Source organism: Athene noctua, chromosome 10 (genome assembly GCF_965140245.1).
Source record: "Athene noctua chromosome 10, bAthNoc1.hap1.1, whole genome shotgun sequence".
Lineage (NCBI taxonomy): Eukaryota > Metazoa > Chordata > Aves > Strigiformes > Strigidae > Athene > Athene noctua.
In genome coordinates, this window is record NC_134046.1 from 23,380,462 (window position 1) to 23,401,202 (window position 20,741).

At 39.7% G+C, this 20,741-nt stretch overlaps 1 protein-coding gene across 1 annotated transcript in view; it reads left to right on the forward strand.

The window, feature by feature from the left end:
- Nucleotides 1-20,741, forward strand: part of FBLN2 (fibulin 2) — a 78,298-nt gene that overhangs the window by 40,402 nt on the left and 17,155 nt on the right. Inside the window, exons 2-7 of the mRNA XM_074914005.1 lie at nucleotides 1,994-2,105; nucleotides 6,230-6,359; nucleotides 10,413-10,599; nucleotides 12,013-12,219; nucleotides 14,697-14,813; nucleotides 15,248-15,349. Coding sequence (XP_074770106.1) covers nucleotides 1,994-2,105; nucleotides 6,230-6,359; nucleotides 10,413-10,599; nucleotides 12,013-12,219; nucleotides 14,697-14,813; nucleotides 15,248-15,349 — 855 coding nt within the window. The remainder of the gene's footprint in view (nucleotides 1-1,993; nucleotides 2,106-6,229; nucleotides 6,360-10,412; nucleotides 10,600-12,012; nucleotides 12,220-14,696; nucleotides 14,814-15,247; nucleotides 15,350-20,741) is intronic.

A 20,741-nucleotide genomic window follows, 5' to 3' on the forward strand; every position in this document is an offset into this window, starting at 1 on the left:
TCATCTAACACTGCTGTTAATATGCAGGAGGAGAGGCTGCTCAGTTCAGATGGGATGACTGCAGAGTCCCTCCTGTCAACCAGAATGTAATTCCCTGACAGATCAAAATTGCGCAAGGCCAGTCCAGCAGAGGCTGGCTTCCAAAGGCTTAGCTTTCTTGCCAAGTCTTGACAGGAGAGCTGCACCTTCAGCAGTGCCATTCTGCAGCAATGGCATTTTTCCAAAAATCCTTGTAGAGAAAGACATTCTCCCCTCCCGCTGTAAGCAGAACTGATTCAGGAGAGATTTATCTAAAAACTGACTGAGGGTTCTTGAAAATACATTTTTCTGCAGTGTGGGTTGCTGGGTGTTGGTCAAGGAGTGCTCAGATGTGGAGCTACCCAAGGTCCATTGCACTCAGACATCCAGAACTCAGTTATGGGGTGGTTTTGTCCTGTTTCCTCTTGATGGTAACACCAAACTATGACAGAGCAGTATGGAAGTATGAAAAGGCACAAAATGTTCCTTATAGCCATATAAATGACTTTAAAAGGAACAGGAGCGCTGCTGATGAGCCAGTGGAGAGAGCAGATGCTGCTCCCGCTCATCAGCACAGGGCCCGTGTCTGATACACCATCTTTAATATGTGCGTTTGGCATGTATATCAATACTGTGAAATTAGTTCCCAAGCAGTTGTAGTGCACCTCATGTCTCTCTTAAGGCACCTCTTAATCATTTTCTTACCTGATATCTGTGTAACTGTTCCCAAAACAGAGAGCTCCTGCTGCAGACCCGAAGCTGGTAAGGGGGAGACCACATGCTTCGTGCAGCGAAGACCATCCACTGCGTGAGCAGTCGCAGGGAAAACCTTCCTGTAGCCCCAGCACAGCACGAGCCAGCTGCTGCCACAGAGCAGGCTCCTTGCACTCCACGCATCTGTTTAGTTGGCTTATATTAGTGCTTGTTTGGTGTTTGCTCCACAGCAGCATGGCACATGTCCCATCATGAAGTAAACTTCTGTATAGACTCAAAAAAACACTGTTTCTGCCTAGTCTGATGTGACCTGAGTCTGTTCTATGCAGAGGTATGTAGTATATTGCAAATCCACTAGTTTAAGTCCTTTTTCATTGTAACCTGAAAATTTACATCCTAAGTGGAAATCCACAAGGAAAAATGTAAAAACTAGTGCAGCATTCTTCAAGTCCGTCTCTTTTACTACATCTTGGTGCCAGTGTTTTACATGAGCTCATTAGCAGTCTCAGGTTATGTCTCTCAACCCCTTTTCCTTATAGTTTTAAACCAGCTGAACCCTCAAATTCAGCCGTAGGGCACTCTAGGTATATGTACTCGGGTAATTCTGAGGAGTGAAATTTCTTAATCTGTTTTATGGAAACAATTTCTTAATGCTACGTATGTCAAGCCTACTAAAGCCACCCTTGCTAAATATCAAGAACTGTAAAGGACTGTGGCAAGGAATGCATTTGGGTTTGTTGTTACTCATCAGTGAAACTTCATATTTACAATCTGGTGTAAGGGTAGTTTACTGAGGCTTGTATGTGCCATATACCAAGCTCTGTACACTCTGTGTACTGTATTTCATTTGCTGTGAACAGCCCAGCTAGTGGTAGTGAAGGCACTGTTACAACAGCATAATGACTTATTAAATCAACTTGTGTTAAGTGGCCAAGGATGACTTTTCAGGGTTTTTTGGTCAGAGATGTCAAAGGTAGAGTTGTCTTCAAACCAGTTATGTCTTTTATTGTATTTAAAACTCTAATTTGCTTCTGCTATTCCTCCATGAAAGACATTACCAGGTAATCAATTATGTCAAGATACGGCAGCCATCAGTTGCCTCTTTCTTTTTTGCATATAACCAAATAAAATGTGGAATGAAAAAAAGAAAAAAATAAGAAAAAGATGAACTATTGTTATTTTAAAGATCTTCTCAATTAAGAAAACAGAGCTAAAACCAATCCATTCCATACAAAAAATTCTGGGTCTATGTTTTATACAGGTTCCACAAAGGAGTTGATTGAGAGCTGCTGTGGAGCTGGACAACAGTGGGCTATAGACAACGGGGAATGCACAGAAATCCCTGTAAGTGGAATGGATGGTGATATATGCAGGTACGTAAGGCAAACCCAAGCATTTTAGATTAACAAAGAGCAGCCCTTTAGAAGAAACCAAATGATTGTACAATTCATGAGATGCCCAGGAAACTGAGAACTGTTCCATTCATTGTATAAATTATTGGTAGGCTGGCAAATTAGAAAGAATGATTTTCCCCCTCCCTTTCCCCAAAGTCTAATCTAAACAAAAGCCTGTTAAGGTTTCTTTTCCTCTCTCATGTGAGCAGAGCACAATTTTTTGTTTCCCAGTTTTATGCGCATCTGTGGAGTTGCAGATAAATAGAAGGGCAGAGTTTGTCTTCCATTTGGCAAATGCTAAATGCAATGATTATCCATATCATTAAATGATGTGTTTATTGTCCAGTATGAATGGCTGCTGGTTCTGATGTCTGCGTTCAGCTGGAGGAGGACCATTACGCTGTGATAATGCCACTGGTATCAGTAGCATCTGGTCTGAGTGAGGGTGCCAGATTCAAACTGCACAGCAAGAAAAGAAGAATGGGTGCAGGGTAACATGGACAACATCTGACACTTGCTGCAATTCATCCCATCTCTCTCTTCTCCCTCCTAGTCTGAAAGAGGCCTTAGGGAGGGATGAAGGCAAAGTTATCTGAGATTCACATGGTGCATCAAAAGCCAGATGGATTTCTCTAATAGCCATCCCAACATTTTTGGCCTTAAAAAAGCTTGGCTTAATCGGTTTTATCAAAGTCAGTGTCACTGCACCTTTCTGAAGTTAGTGGGAGATTAAAATCCTCCCCACTGGGATCTGGCATGACATAACTGACACATACCAACTGTATATGAAGTAAAGACAGATTAAAAAATTCCAGCCTTGGCCTAAGTAGGTGCAAATCCAATACCTTAATGAGTTGCACCTGCACATCTGAGGCTGGGTTTAGATGAAAAAGCCAGGTCCTAAATGTTTCAGTCCCTGTAAATCTGCTGGGATTTAAAAGAATAAGAGATCAGGAGTTCAGTTGTTTTACTTTCAGAATTTCAGTGGTGTCCATGTTTTAAAGATTTAAAAAACACCTGTAAATATTCTGTGTAAAGAAAACATTTCATGTAAAAAGTATTCAAATCTGTGCCCTCAGAACCTTGAAAGCATAGACAAAAACTTACTGCTCCCACTGGGAGACATGCCAGCGTGCAGAGCTGGTCACTGGGCACATATCCAAACTTAAGTGTCCTGGTTTGTGTGCCAGAATGCTGGCAAGTAACGCAGGCTCCCAGGAGTCGGCCACTACCTCGATTCGGTGTCTAAAGATTTTTAAAAGTAAAATGTATATACTAATTGTAAAAATTAGTAACTGTTCTGCCATAGTTTTCTGTAAATACTTGGGCTCTACAAGTGACCATCATTGCACAGAAGGATTGATTTTTTCAGCTGAGGCAAATGAGTGAAGCCCCCCTGTGTCTAATGAGGCTGCAGATTGTTTATATAGAGGTTGCAGATTGAGATGTCTGTTGTATCCAAATGCCATTTTGGGGTTTTCAAGTGGCAAAAACTTAAAGGTACTTGTTGATGTATCTTGATGTCTCTGGAACATTCATGTACCAACTTGGCCTGTCTCAGTGTAGTGACCAAGACCACTAACTGCAGAATGGGGACTACCTAAAAGAGATCATGGGTAGTAACTAGATGAATGAATTTCAAATAAAGCAAGTTACAGGAAATCCTTAGATTGATAGCCGGGTGTAAAATTACTCCCAGAGCTTGTACCACTGGATCTATCAGAAATAGGATGTTAGGCTAGATGAAATCTCATCTGACCCAGTATAGTACTTTTTATCTCATAATTGGTATGTCTTTTATTGTAACAGAACGGTGTTTCTGGATGGCACTTATATAAGCTGTACAAGTATGAATCCTGCTTTTTGCTGACATTGTGTACCACTTAGAGACTCACATCAGTTTAATATATTGATGGAATTTCACTAATCTTAACTCATTAACTCTTTCCCTAAAGCAGAAATGATCTGAATCTTCTTTGAACCAACAACTCATTTATCTGGTCTTTGAAGAGTAGGTCTGTGAAGAAACAAGAGAATGTGTTTAGCATTGTTCCCAATTCCTTTTCTGGTAATAGAGTAGCTTCTAGTTAAAGAAATACTAAAATAAAAAATGGCTACTGATACTTCAGTGCTCCAGACAATTCTGTTCCTACTATGTATTTCATACATGAAATGAATTTCTTATGGCAAAATGTCACATTTCAGAAGGACATGAATCTATAGAGATTTCAGTGTTTTAATATGGTAAACACTTTGCACATATAAAAATGCTTCTAGTAGCATTTTGTCATTTCTACAAACAATAATGTTTCATTTAGGTGTTTTAATTTTTTTTTTTTTAAATGAAAGTTTGTACATCTTATGTAAGCAATAATAGTTGAGTTATTGGTACTTGCATATATTTGGGTAATAACCATTCATTGCTCAAAAAATGGTATTTCCCCAGTTGGCAATTAATACTGGTTTAGAAAACTAATTTCCTTGAAAACAAGGCACATGGAGGTGGTAATCCCCTTCCTGTAATCAAACTGAAACCTCTGCTCTGGTTACACCTCTCTTATCCTGTCCAGCATAACGTAAAGCTGCCACAACAGGCCACTGGTATCAGGAAAGTGTCTAAGTGGCTGTCACTGGGTGGTTTCTGCTAGAATAAGAGACATCCCTTTCCTTTTCCTTTTTTTTTTTTTTTTTTTTTTTTTTTTAATTGAAGCACTAAGATGACAGCTGTGAATTCTTCTCAGAAGAGGTTTTGTTTCCTAGAACAAATGTATTTTATTGCAGTAATAATGGTATCTGACTGGCAGAAGTTCTTCCCTTGCAAATATTTCTGTTGCAGGAGAATTCCTTTGCTATGAGGCGCTGGCTATTAAAATGTGTCAACCTCCCATTCATCATTACCAGGGTGCCCCATAAGGCAGTGTGCCCTGTGGCAACGCATCAGCAAAAGATAGTTACAAATCAAGGTTATTCTTGGGAAAACAAAAACTTTGCTTAATTCCTTCCTGCCACCAAAGCTGTCCAGAACTGAAATTTACCCTTATTCATAACATATAATTTCATCTGAATTTTAACATGTTTCTCTGTGTCACATATGCCAAATCTACAGGTCGTGTGCTCAACATAACCTGGTCAGGAGAATTCTTGTGTCCTGCAGCTCTCAGTCCTCACCCTTCCCCACTGTAGCGGCCCTTCCCTACCCCGGGACCAGACACACCCCCCTCCTGAGGTGCTCTTAGTCTCCATGCTGCGTTGGTTGAGAAGCAGGGCCATGGAGTAAAGCCCAAGGGACTGTGTGATTTTGTCTGCCCTCTTGTATATGCATGAAAGAAGCACATACCTCTTGGAAGGGGTGGGGGGGAAATCCACTATAGACTTTAAAATAGTATGGAAGAGTATTTTATTATTTCAGCGAACATCTATTAAATTTTGTTTAGGAATTTACCACTTAGATTTTTAATCTGTTTCATTTTAACCTTCACTGAATCTTCTTAAAATGTTTGATTCGAAGAGCCATATACAGGAAATACACATTCTCTAAGTATACAGTGGTCAAGCTGCCCATAACCTTCTCTTTGATAACTGAAGTTAGAGGAAGGCTTGAATCCTGGGTTACAATCTGCAGGGCTATAAAGGAGAGTTTGTAGGGATTTTGTGATGTGACACTTTCCCTAAGTCCTGTCCAGCATTTCAGTCCTCTAGCTGGTGAAGAAGTAAGTGTGTACAGGTGTGTTTCCCTTTCCCCACTTCCTAGGGAAGAAGGTTTCTGTCTGTTTTCTGTTTCTGAAGCCTTCTGAGAAGCAAAATGTGGGAAAGACAGACTGTTACACAAATATAGATGAGCTGTAAAGCATATTGGTGACCAGACTTTGAGGGACAGTGATCTAAACACAAGACTACTTCGGCATTTATGAGTACATCTTTTTATTAGAAATAAAAATAAAATATATATTCTGCAAAGGTCAGTGGTATCTGCTGTATTATACTAGCAATGACACACATGTCAAAGAGAGACCAAATCTGTGGAATGTATTACGAATCCAATAGGTTTGGGGTTTTTTTCCAGTCCATGTCAGTGAATAGTTGACCTCTGTGATCCTTTGCAGAATTGCTCAGAAGCAGTGTTGTGTCTCCACCGTAAAGGAGAACAGCTGCCTGGCTGGCATGATTGCTGCAAAGGAAGGAGATGTGTGTGGACCAGAAGAAAGTGATCCCTGTGGAGGATCATCTTATAAGGTAAGTTTCTCTGATGCTTCTATAGGTTTTGTTCCGAATTCAAGGCATCCTCATTTCCTGCATTCAGCAGTAATTTCTTCATATGTTATTATGGAGCACAGGAGTTGCTCCATAATAAAGTTGCAGGAATGTGGCAGGGAAATTACACTATTTGTATTTAGGTTTCTATTGCCTGGTGATGCAGCCCCTTTTAAAACTTTACAGTAAAGTTTAATTGAATTATTTCCATCTCCATTTTTAAGATTTAACTTGCTGTATTACTTTTGCTTCCTCACTTTGGAAGTAGCTGAAAAGACCATTTTAGTTTTTATATCTATGATGTGGAAGAATTTACAAAATGATAGGGCAAAACTTAATAGAAGATATAATGCAAAACCCATTACTGAACAGTTTGCTTGGCTACAGTGTTGAAGTGCAGCCTCATTTCTCAGTTAAACAAAATGATGGACTAGAGGAACAAGCATTTTAGATGATGATGGAAGCTTTTGTTCATAAATAAAGGCAGACCATTAACGAATGGTTCAAATCACAAATCACAAGCCACAGCCTCAGCTTATATAAATGAGATTTGCTTCATGAAAATCAGTGGAGCCAAACCAATTTAAACCAGTTTGAAGATTCAGCATCTTCCTTGATCGCTTGTCTTGTTTTTACCAGAAGGGTGCATTTCAGAAGTCATTTCACTCTGATAATAATTTGCATAGCTATATCTAAGCTTAAGTGCAGCTTCCGTTGTCTCAGCAGGAAAATGGTTAGTTCTGTCTGTTCTTATACATTGGTGATTCTTGCAGATAATTGTTCATTGAAAAAGCAAAATACATGGATGTCTACCGCAGAGTTTAAAGTTTAATTAGCTATACCAATTTGTCATTTTCAGAACTATTATTTACTTGGGTCTGGAGTCTACCATTAGAATAAACAGAGAATTTGTGCACTTGGGAGAAGACATTAATATTTGTGAAGTGTGACAAAATTATTATTCTTAGGTTTTCACTGTGAGTCTTTTGCATGCCAGACAGAGCACAAGCTGCAGAGTAAGTGTTATCACACATGCTATCCTGAGAAAGAACTGGAGAGGAAAAACATCATTCCTGTCTGAACCGAAACAAGTTAGAAAATACTCTCGTGGAATAGCTCCTCATGCCAGTTGCAGTGTAATGTTTTCCTTCAAGAGAAACCATCTAAAAAGATAAAATTGTTGAAGGAACAGCTTTGCCCTCCTCTTTAGCTCCTTTAGCTCTTTAGTCATTGCAGCTACTGCTTGAAAAAAACCAATAAAAATGAATAAATATTGAGACTTTATGAAAGCTTTCTAATTTTGTTATAGTTAAACATTCTTTCAGAGGTGGCCTCGCAGAAAATGCTGACAGTGTATAGCTGTGTTTCCCCTGATCCGCTCCACTATTAATGACTGCTCTGTCCAGACAAAGAAGTTTGTCTGGAATGTGGAAAGATAAGTTTGTTGCCCCAAAGACTTTGCACAACGTTTACATTGTCCTGGCCAAAAGCCGAGGGTTTTGCTTCCAGGTAACAAACATGTGTAGGTCTTGTTCAGGCATTTTAGATGTGGGGTCCTTAGTTTTGCTTCAAGATGAATGCAGCAGTGCCATTTCTTTAGATCCAGATATTCAGCTTGTGTTCAATAGAACTTAATCTTAGGCTGCTTTTACTAATTATTTACTACAAAAAGCATATGCTTAGGGACTTTTTTTCCTAGTGGATGAGGATGCCACCATCATAAATGAAAGTATGCTGGATTCCAGCAAAGATATTTTTGATAGAAATAGATAACTGTGAATCAAACAGTGGTTCTATGTTTCTCGATTGCAATGTAAAAATAGTAATATTTTTTATTATATCAGTTATAGAATTCTGGTGAAATTCAAAACATAGCTAATAGAAGATAAAGATATTCAAGTTTTTGCATTTTAAAAGGAACTTTTTGATGAACAAGTTTTTTTCACTAGAAAATGAGACACTCGTATTCATCTGGAAAATATGTGAACCAAAAGGTGTATGACTGATTTAATACTCTCTGTGATGCCTGCACATGGGATAAATTGTGAACCAAAACTATGACTGAAAAAAGCCATATTCTTTAAGGCAAATATTCCATTTTTTTTACAATAATTCAGTAAAAATGTGTATTATCCTTAACTTCTTTTATTTTGCATACTGAAGCTGAAAAAATTGTACCAAACCTAAAAATATTTACAGGAAGTAAAATTTTCAGTTCATAGAATTCTGAATTTGGGGAGGATAAAACCAGGATTTTTCTCTTTTCTAGCATGACAACAAACCATTATTGTTTTGTTTTGTTTTTTTTTTTAATACTTCTTTTGAAAAGATGATTTAGTCCATTTAGCATCAAAGATAATTCAGCATCTTGAGGACCTGTACTGTAAATTTTTCACAAACGTGTGTTCGGGCATAAAAAGGCAGCTCTATATGGCTGTGCATATTTGCAAATGTGAATAATGTCTACTATTTTTGATGTTTGAGGATTTTTCAGATTAGAAAGAAGGGACATAAAACATGAGCTGTAGTCACAGGTACTGGATTGAGCGTGCAAAGGATACATACTGCATGTGAAATGCTCAAGAAACCCAAAGCTACAGCATTTGAATCTTGAAAAAAGTGACTCGGCAGACGAGTTTCTGCAGATTGAGCTGTGGAGACAGACTCTGGTTTATTGCGAATGCCAATCTAGGATTGCTAATCATGAAACATGATTCTTTTCCCTTTCCATACTGTGTCCAACCCTTACAGCACCTCTTCTCTTATTTGCTCTCCTCAGGTCAGAGATCTCTCCTGGGAAGCAGGACCTTCATTCAGTTTTCTTCTGTTCTGTCCTTGGTCTTTCTGTTGACATAGCTAACTGGTGCCAGTTTGAATTATGACCTTCATTTTATGTGTCTGACGCCTTTTCCTAGACTGAATATTTGAATAGAGTGAAATCACTTCTCTTGATTCAGAGAAGCTGTTTCGGTGTAGCTGCAAACGATAAATGAGTACTGCTGGACTGGATGTCTTGACTATCAAAGGAGTTGCAGAGGGAAGGAGACTCTGCATTTTATAACTATTCTATCAGTGAAGGCACCTAAATATATATATATATGAGGGTTGTCAGGACACTTACATTTAAATCCAGACAGTCATCTTCACATATGGCTCCTGTATGCCTCTGTAGCAGACTTACAGCTCCTCAGCTTCCTTGCTTGATTAGGTATCCACTATGCATATGCAGTATGGACTTCTTGAGTTTGATATCATTTATCTGATGTATTTTTGTCGCCTGACTGTGATTTGTATGTGGCTGAGTAAAGCACAACACAGTTTTTGTCTGCCACCTCCAGCAGAGGAAACTGCAAGAGAGGCTACAAATCAGGGATGCCCCGTTGCGTCAACCTGTCAGTGAAGCTGCTGTGTAGATGCACTCAGGAATGAAAGGAGGGCAAATAGCTCATAAAATATACCCTGGCCTTTCTCTAGCCACTGGCTCAGCGGGATGCTGTCCAGGACAGTGCAGTAATTAAAGGTCAGTAGGTTTGCAGGGCAGTGGTGCATAGAGGAAAGTGTCTTTACTGACATACTGACAGAGCTCAGACGCTGCTGCTGATCCTCATGTCCATGCAAGATATTTACAGTTCCTTTCACATGTTTCAAACAACTAACCATTTCTTGAGATGTAATGTGAAGAGGTATAGTTCTGTATTATTTTGTTTATAATACACTATATACAAAGCCATGGCTGTGTGCAAGAGCCAGAAAGAGGTGATCTGCAGCACCGTCGCTCCCTTGCATGCGAGGTTGCTGAAATCATTGTCACAGCAAGGAGTTGTGTTTAACCTGCTTGCAGTTGACCCATTTGTGCAGGATGACAAAAACAAGCACAAGTAAAGCTTTGATGTCTGCAACTGTCTAAACCCGAAGTGCTTTTCCACATGCTCCACTATTAAAGAAAGTGCAGAGCAGTTCCAGGGGTGTGTGTGGGCTCATACCTGAAGCGGATTGTATTAAACCCTTGTTAATGATAGTCTCCTTCTTTTGCAGCAATGCTGTGATTGCTGCAATCTGGGCCTGCGATTAAGGAGTGAGGGGAAAACCTGTGAGTCCAACATAAATCTGGGCTACCCCTGCAGTCATGTGATGCTGTCCTGCTGTGAAGGGGGAGATCACTTTATCCATCCAGAAATAAAACGGCATCCTGAACCGTTGCCAACAGTGACACCTGAGAAGGGTAAGTGTCCATTTATGATTCAAAGACATTACAAATAAGGTCTCTGCCTCACATGATCGTACAGAGAGGTGCTGGAAGGAGTAATGCTACAGAGGCACAGTTGCCTTACCTCTTAGACAGACTTCCTTGTTCCTAAAACAGTTTTGAAAAAGAAAAAAATATGCGGTTTTGATCCTTAAAACATACCTTCTTTAATAGTTCAGGGGTTATTTTGTTTTTTTCCCCAAGTCACATAGCACAGAGACCTACCGCTAGCCATTGGTAAGAAGCAAAGTTGAAGCTGGTCATTGTCTTTGAGCAGAAGCAATCCTAGAAGATTCTGCATAAAGCAAATTATGAAGTTTTTCCAATCAGAGTAGTCCTATAGATTGTTGTGATACCAGTGAAATATCCTGGGAATAGATTTCCCGTTGTACTGCTGAACACCACAGCAGCTCTCTCACAGCACACTCTGAAGAAGCCCCAGAGCACTGCAAGTTTCTTTTCACTCTTTCAACATATGAACATAGTGATGCTAAAGAGTCAAATCCCTGCAGCCAAAGAGGCATGACAAAGCAGCATGACAAATCTGGAGCTTGGACAGCTGTGCTTCCTCCCTCAGCCTGGGGACGCGCTCCTTCCAGTATCACACTGCAGCCACCTGTCATGCGTGAGTTGCATGGTAACCTCCTGCATATGCTAGGGTTAATTTTTTGTCCATTCTCTTCTCATGAGCTAAATGTGTATTTTCTTTTGCCAACAAATGTAAGGGTTTATTTTGACCGAGCTGAGACCTCACTGAGCAAGGAATTTTGCATGTATGTGTTTAAGAAAAGCTGACTGAGAAACTCGCCGAACAATTTATTTTAGTATCGCAGAAAGTCTTGTCAAACTTGGTAGGAAATGAAGGGGATAGTGCTTTTGCCAGTGTTTAAAAGCAGTAGGTAGGATAGCCATGTCACTATTAAGTGGATCCCAGAATGTTTGCAGTGATAGCTACAAAAATAACCAATAAATTAATAGTGGTATCAGAGTTTCCAAGACAGCTGGGAAGTTTTTCTCATGAAATTAGAAATTCCGTGTGGTTCTTCAGTGGGGCAAATTTCAGATGGGACTTCAATGTGATACCTTAGTTCAAATACCACTAGCAATGGTGTGAGTAGTCAGTGTGAAAGGTGAGCTCCTGACCTCCCAGGGTCCCCCTGTTTCTCAGTGGCTTTTGTAAAATGTCTGTCCCTCCAGCCTTATGGAAGGAGGTGGTAGACCTCCAGCACAACGGTCTTATCTTCAGGATGGGTTCATTTGCTCTTCTTGGAGTAACTCTTCTGGGTAGATTTGACTGTATCTAGAGTCTGTGTGACCAAACAATTCATACTGTACAGTCCTAATGCTAAAACACCTGTTAGAGAACCAACAAGTGTTGTTCTGTTCTAGTTTCAGAGACAGAAGATCACAACGAAGCTTTGTCCATCAGTAATGAAGCTGAACTGTCAAATAACCTGCCTGGAGATGACCTGGATGAATGTCTTATCTATGGTGGGGAACTCTGTCAGCATTTGTGTATAAACACCGTGGGGTCCTACAAGTGTTCGTGTTTTCCAGAATTCACCTTGCAAGATGATGGGACCAGCTGCTCTCCGGGTGAGAAAATGGGCAGGAACCACCATGAATGATGGTATCTTTGTGCCACCTGCGTTGATCTACCAAGCTTTTCATTAGTTTCTCTGTAGTGTCTGTGAGGTTTTTTTATGGGTATTGATGCATGGGACAGGTTAATAAAGAAAAGCAACCATTTAGGAAACTTTATTATGCCTTATTACTGTGTATTGGTGGCATGAGATCGGGGTGATATTTAATATGTTCAAATCCAGACTGCTTTCAATTTTTAGAAGAGGATTTCTAAAGGTTATTAATGAAATACCTTTTCTTCTTAGAGTCATTTTGTATTTCACAGTTAGCATTCCTTTAGATAAACTTTACTCAGTTCAGACAGACAGCATTGCTTCCTGAACTTTGATATTTATCTAAAATCGTTAACATCTTTCAGTTGATACAAAATCTAAGTATATCTAGTGTGGTGGAAGTCTTGAAAAGAAAGCCTGTTGTGTTGTAATTGTTTTGATGTCTGGAGTTCTCCAATGGCAAGATTTCAAATCAGATAACTTGAAAAGTTGAAACCTTATATTAGTTACAAGTGCTTTCAGTTATTTAACAAGCAAAATAAGTGTTGCCATCCAGTGACAAAATTCCTTAGACTTCAAATACTTCCCGCCCAAGCCAAACAATGAGCATTCATTATGTCATTCTCCTCAACATGATGTTACAGCACTTACATCAATAATGTGTTTGACAGTGTTTCTGTGGCAGCTGTCTGCTCTGTTGTTTATATTAAAGTTCTGGGGAAGAAACCTAATCCAAAAGAGGCAAAGAAAATGGTTCTTATTTTAGCACTGCAAAATTTGGCTTGATGGTTCACCTGGAACGTATGTGTGTTTTTGTTTTGCTTTGCTTTGCTTCTCCGTTGAAGTGCAGATTTGGGTTAATACATCTAGTATCTGGGTAGTCAGTATTCTTGGCAGATCTTCAAGACTGCAGTGCTTACGGCTGTGCCAAGAAGTGTAGAGGGATTTACAGAGCTCAGCTGAGGTAGAGGATTGCGAGGGTAGGGAACTGCAAGTGAGACGTCTGGGACACATCGGAAGAGTGAGGAAGGGTCATTCTGGAGTCCTGTAGCACATAAAAGGCTGGATGAGGGAGATGGCAGGGCAGGACACCTCACTTGCTATGCTTGCCTAACTGTATGTGCTCCACCTGTCAACATGGCTCGTTGGCCTTTTATTTCTCATTTTTCCTCTGTGTATGTGTACATCTGTCATGTGGTCTGTGCATGGAGACCCACACCCAGCAGTTTTAAATCTCATGCCGTTCCCGTGATTCTATCTGATGCTTTTGTATTTGTACCTGTCCCAGTACATTTCATGCTCTTTGCCAGACCGTGAATGCTTTTGTATTTAACTTTCATTTTTTAAAATGCATGTCGCTTTTTCATGAGGCTTGAAAGAAGTGATGTTCTTGGAGTGGCTCTATGAGGCAAGGAGAAAGCATGCATTGATGAAACTTCACAAGCTGCTTTTCACTTCTCTGCTCTCCTTCTGGTGAGATCATTCAGCATATGCCACAAGCAGGTGTCTTGTATTTACCTCTGTGTCACAACCCATTGTATGTCTGTGGTTTTTTGTTTGTTCGTTTGTTTTAATGAAATCATTCTTCCTGTACCCAAGACCTGTATTGCAATCACACTTCATCATTTAATGTTGTCATTGTTTGGTGGCTCACACTTTGCTCCAAGTGACACTTGAACTCAAATCAGTGGTAACAGGACCATCCCTCTTAAGGAAGAATTTAGCCTTAGGATTTAGGCTTCTGTTTTGATGGTATTGATAAACTCTTATGGTATGGATTACTCTTATTAATGTAACAGAACTTTTAAAAAACTATTTTGATACCTTTAACATTACTGTTTGTTGAAAATCTTCATGACAGATAGCAACTGTCATGTTTTCCCTTTGGCTGTGTAAAAGTCATTCCAGAGTATCCTGTGCTTGTAAAGGTGAACATCTGCTTTTCATCTGCATTGAAACAGGATGTACAGAATAAGTTTAGACTTGTTTTAGGTTCAGCTATTTTTTTTGTCATAGACTGAATGAAAGACAACCACTGTCTCTGTCTCTGAAAGCCACTGTCTTTCAATAGCAGCCTTTTAGAAAATAAAATTAACACTTTCTGTTTGATTCATTAGGTGTTGCAATATTTTACTCTACGGAAGCTATTTTCAGCCAAGCTCCCTGATTTTTATCCATGACATTCGTGAGCGTCTCCATTAGCATGCAGCACTATGTGTGTGTGTGTGTGCTGTCAGACAGTTGTTCACATCAAACAGATGGCAGCTTCCAAAACTGACTGTTCACCTCCAGGCATAGACAGTTGTCCAGGTCACCAAAATGTTTCCTCCTACAAACCATGATGGACTGGGATGAATGGGACCAGGACCCTTGTCATGGGGTGCCTGGTGGAAATGACGCCGTCCCTGATCTTTGTCTGCCTCCCTTGCCTTACAGATCCTGACAGAGGACAGGTGACAAGGCTGGAAGCAGAAGCCACCATCCCTCCAGCAACCTCTCCTTCTCAGCCTCTTCTCATCATGTCCTTACAAGAAGAGCAGGATAAGTGTAAAAGTATGTTGGAGGTGTAAACTGCAGATGCTTAGAGAGCTGGAATAAAATTCCACACGTCCCTTCACCAATATGATTTCAGCACACATCCTTAATTTGTTACCTCTGGCATAAGCAGAGGAATTGTCAAGGGAAACCTGAGGAAGTAATTTGAGGCTATGCTCTGATTTCAGGGTTATTACACACCTGCTGTTTAGTTTAAGGTAAGCAGTGCAGCTGTGCAGCGTAATGTGCACAGTACAGGTAGGAGTGGCACAGGTGTGTTTCTGTGTAATAGGAGGGTTGTAAGTAGTGATTAAGGTTGCTTGGACAGATTGTTTACAAACTGCATTCCCCGTTGCCTAAACTGAGATTATATTTGGATGACCTGGAGGTTTGTAACTTCAGCTGATCTGTGTTGTGAATGCTAATGTATTTTCCAATTTTGCTTTGTCTAGATAATGGCCCCTGCAAGCACATCTGCAGTGTTGTGGAAGGAAATGTTGTATGCTCTTGTTTGCCTGGATATACTATCATGGCTGATGGGATTTCTTGTGAAGGTAAGTGGTTCAGGTTCACCACAGAGACATGGTTAAAACACTTTTATATAGATCTCATTGATCTCATACCACTATGCGTTTCTCTAAGGGTTCCTTATTTTCAGTGTTGTGAATTGCAAGTGGCAGCACAGAGACCATTTGGCAGAAGGAATACCACCAGATCTGCTTCACAGATAACTCCTGAAGCACATCTATCCAGTGGGCCTATTACCTGGGGACTTCAGGTGAAGGCAAGCCTGGATTTGTGCTCTTTTCCTCTCACATTCCAGGCTTTTTTTCAGCCCTCTTGATTTCTCTTTGCACTGCTGTTCCTCCCCAGGGTGTCTGTACGCAGCTGTGGACATGCAGCTTTTCTCCCGAGGATGGGAGCAGCTAGCAGGACCTGTCCTGAGGAACCCCCTCAGAGCTACAGCTCTGTCACTGGTTTTGTTTGGATTTATTTCTGCCTGCCTTGAAAACCTGAATTCAGTGAGGCTTTACTGCTATGAAGAATGTGCCATTGTGAGACGGTCCAGCTCCATGTTTTTCACTTGACACTGAAGTTCAGGCCTGCACAGTGGTGAACAGTGAATTCTAAAGTGGCATCATGATCATTCACATTATATAAATTTTAAATGGACATATTTGGGTAGTGACAAAGGATATGTTTGCCCAGGAGAGATTTGGGGGCCAGAAGCAATGCCCTGTGACATACCCTAATTCTAAATCTTTAAGTATGTGAACAATAACAGCCAGCAGGGAAATGCAAGTAGATGCTTCTGATGCTCAGAATTGCTCACAAGTGATCCACATCCCTCATAATCTCAGATCTTATTGAATAACGATTAATTTTCATTAAATTCTAGATAGTCTGTGAAGAAAATGGGAATTTAATATCACCGGATAAAATATTCACTTTGCATTGCTTACTCAAGTGTGGTGGAAGCTAATTTGATTAATTAATGTCAGAATCAAAACGGGCATTTCAAAGCAATCATTTTCCAACAGGAGGTGAAAAAATTCAGAAATGTCAGTGGAAGTAGTGAGTTTAAATTGTAGCAAGGGACATTTATAATCTATATTAAAGTGAGTACTTGATGCTAAGGATGGTGGTGCACTGGAACAGGTTTCCTGCAAAGAGTGCATCTGTGTGACTGCCTGTTTTTAAGAATGGCTCTTTCTGGAATTACAAAAGTGTAGGGGTACAAGCAAGGACTAGATGATCTCTGAGGGTTTATTCCAGCCCTATTTTCAGTGTAACACTGTATATATTAGAGCACGGTGCTGATGTGGTAGCTCCGACACACCTCATTTAGACATCTCCAGTGTGAAAGAAGTGTTGTTTCATTTCAGAAATTGTTCTAATAGAATTCTGTTTTTCCCTTTTGGTTGCAACACGTTGATATAGATTTGGATGAGTGCCTCACAGGTGCTCACGCTTGTTCCAGAGGACAATTATGTGTGAACACATTGGGATCATTCTACTGTGTCAACCACAGAGTGATCTGTGCAGAGGGCTTTGTACTCAACAGGCATAGAAAATGTGTTGGTAAGATGATAGGTATAAGCCATTCACCACAGCATCATAATTCTTCATGCTCTGCAATGCATTTAAACCATTTGTGCTAAAATACTCTCTGGCCATCTTTGCATATGACATTTCAATATGTGTTAGTAAAAACACATGTGCACCATTTTCTCAGCCACTTAACGTCATGAGTTGTATGCTATTTGGCTTTTTCCCTAGCAATACATTCTCAGGACACATATAACTTTGCACATAAGTCAAAAAGGTTTGCAGGTATGATGGCCACAGCAGTACTGGTGACTATTAAACTGGACTAAGAAAACATCGCAGTTGATCTCTCTGGACAGCATCAATACTGCCAAATCCACAGACATCATGAAACAAAACTTCACAAATACAGTTAGAAAAATCAGCATAAGTCTAGGCAGCGGTAAAGATCCATTACACAGTGATTGAATTTTAAAATTCAGATTAATCCTTTGTTGATTCTGGCACAAATTTCTTTGTGTAAAAGTCAAAAGTTGCATCATAATTCTGCTGTATCATCCCTTCTATTTAAGTTCATATAAGAAACTAATCTATTTTTAAAGTGTATTTATGAGAATTTCATTTGATTCAAAGTGCCAAGCCCCAAGCTTATGAAATAGTTTCTATTTGGGATACTTTTCTAGAGGCTGCTTTAGGAGGCACCTGAGCTGCAGGAGTGTTGTGTGGTAATGCCTGGAAGAACGGAGCACTGGAGACCTCTAGTAATTAATGAAAGCAGCAGTGCCTGTGACTATAATGTCATGTGTGAATACATTTACCTTCTTCCACCCTTGTCCTTCTCTCTACATTTATAATGTTGTTTTTCTGATCATCACAGCTTTGGTTTTGTTCCTGTCTTTGAAAGCTCTATGATCTCATCTTACCAGTGAGCATCATATGGCACAAGGGCACGAGCGGGAAAGTTTATACAGTGCATAGTTTAGAGCAGAAATGTGATTTGCTATCTTCTGGGTCTTTCTCAGATTTTCTGTTTTCAAAATGGGATTTAAAAAAAAAAATATTTTGAAATCAGAGATACTGGTAAGCATGGAAAACTAATGAAATGATTTAGATTAAATTAAATGACTGAGATGACACCACTGGAAGGAAGACTTTACAGAGAAAATACCAGATTGTGAGATGGAAGATGGTATTTGTAGTTGGCCACAGTCTGCATGGTGTGTTTCATGGCTTTCACAGAGCCTGCTGCATGTACCACACTTCTGAATATAAGGTCTAGTAAGTGAGCAGTGAAGAAGCTGCCTCACCTTGTTTTCTGCTTCTGAAAATCTTGCCATTTTATGCCCTGACATTTTTCCTGGACTTTGCAGTAGAAATACATCTGTCCTTTTCTACGTCTCAGGAGTGTTTTGTTCCAAATTAATGTGTGTTTGTCAGCAATTTTGGCAAAAGGTGCTATAGTCGATGCCAAGTGCTTCCTTTTATTCACGTTCTTCCTCTCCTGTCCTCTACCTCATGATCTTATAACAGAGTTTTATTGTGACTGATATAAGATAAACCTCAGGCATAGCTAATAGAATGAAAGGTACAACTCTCATTTCTAAAGCTAAAAGATGATCTTCTCCCTCACTAAATAATAAACCTCTGTATTTCTCTAGTGCAAGTCAGGTTTTTATAGCTATCCTTGTAAATAATCTAGAAAACTTTGTAGTGTCTCTTTCTTTTTGGATAGATACACCCTGTGTGCTCCCTACTTGTATGCAGCTCTGTTCTGTGTTTGGTGGCTGGAGAACATTTGCTGTATTTAACATTTTTCCTACTTCTCTAGTCAAAGGGGAAAGCCACAAGCATACTGTGGTTTCTGTTTTGTTGAACTGCCTCATTGCAGCCATATTCGCCTAAGGTATCCTTTTCCAGCTTAACTGCTTTTGTGCTCCATCTTGAGCTATCTGAAACATCACGAGGAAAGCTTTGGTAATTTGTTTGCAAATTATTACTGTTTTAATGATGTTACTCTTTGCATATTTTAGGGATGGGAGGAACAATCTTTGCACAGCAACAGAACAGCTGATAACCTTTTATCTATTGAATTTCCTTTAGTCAAACTGTAGAAGATGATAACTCCAGGTGCATTCACAAGCAGATATCGAGAATTCCTGAAAGCCAACCATGCACAATGAAGAGCCACCAGCTGTTTAAATAGCTTGCACACACCAGCTTTGTGTAACTTTGTGAACAGATATTAAAATGTCTTAGGCTTGAAAGCTCCATGTTCTCTAGAGATAAGAGCCAAGTTGGGTGTTTTTAAGGTCGATTGCTTTTCCTGGTGACTTTCAGGCAAAGTCGTTACCACCACCCACATGCACACTGATGGGAGACTACTTTGCTACTTTCTTTGTTACTCCTATTTAAATTTTCCTTCCTGCCAGAGTGAGCAGTGAGTGGTCATTTTATTGCTGAACCATAGGGACTGTGCGTCAGCACAGGATGGGTGGTTGCAAAATAACAACGGGTCTAAATAAAACAGATGTATTCCATAAAACAAATTGAGCTGAAGTAATTTGAAGAGGAAAAAAAAAGCATGAGAAAATACATATGCAGGACAAAAAAAGTCTGCATTTCACATTTTTATAAAATGTGAAAAAAATTAGTTTTTAATGTTGAATTGCATATTAAAAAGAAGTAGGTAGATGTTGATATTCCTTTACAAAAATGTCAGCTTCTTAGATGCAACAGATATGCTTAGGGATCATGTATATGTTGCTGTTTTCAACAATTCCAGGGAAAAAAGAAAGCTTACACAATAACATTTCATTCTGGTTTTTACTGACATAAAGTGAGCAGTGTTGTTGCCACACACATGGACCTAGTAGATTTCTCAAAAATTAACTGTATGACTTGTTTTTAATATATTACTGCATTATTTTCCCTCTTATTCCTGTTTTTTTTATAAATAGAATCTTGCCTTAACTCACAATCCTAATTGTGTTGGATGAAGACTACCACTGGTCCAATGTTGGGAATTAACTTTGTTTCAAACTGCAAACATAACTCACATTTTTCCTAGTGCTCTGTCAAGCATCTTACTGACATGTTGAGTTGGTTTCCAGTACTGAAGAGAGACAGGCTGTAGTCTCTCTTGATTTTATGGATAATTGGCAGAGAGTCTTCTTCTATAAAAACGTATTCAGTCCTCACTCCCCTCTACCTTGGCAGAGCAAAATGATACTAGGTGCAGCCTAGGCTGAACAGAGCTAATACAGGCGCTCTTGTGCTGCCCCAACACAAACTGGGACTATATTCACAAAGATGCCTTTTCCCACCCTCACGCTCATGCTAAAGGACATTGATTTGCAATAGGCATTGATAGAGCAACGACACGGACTGATGGGAACTCATGAGAAAGATGCTTCAAGTCTGCTGGGATTTCATGTTGTGGCATGACCATTTAGGAATTATTTTAGGAAAATGAACAAAAAAAGGCAATGTTTGTTTAATAAAATGGAAAGGAAACTTTGGTGGGCTGGCAACTGGCCTGACATCAGAGGTGGAGATTTATGCCCTAACATTGAATAGGACAGGGCAGAGCCTTGCATACTGCATGGCTCATAGGTTAAGCGTTGCATCTCAGCCCAGGTCACAATCATTTGACTTTAGAGATCATCAGTATATCACTTGTGCACAAAACTGTCATTGAACGCAAAAAATTGGCATGTGATCTTCCAGTTTCCATAATTTTAATTTCCTCCAATGTGTTCTGGCCAGCTGTACTTATTTTCTCAAGTACTAAGAAATTTGAAAATTGAATCAGAAAGTATAGAGTAAACACGGAATTACATCAGATCTTCTTTGTGAAATCTTAACCTTCTTTTTACCTGTTTACACCTGCTAATCAGG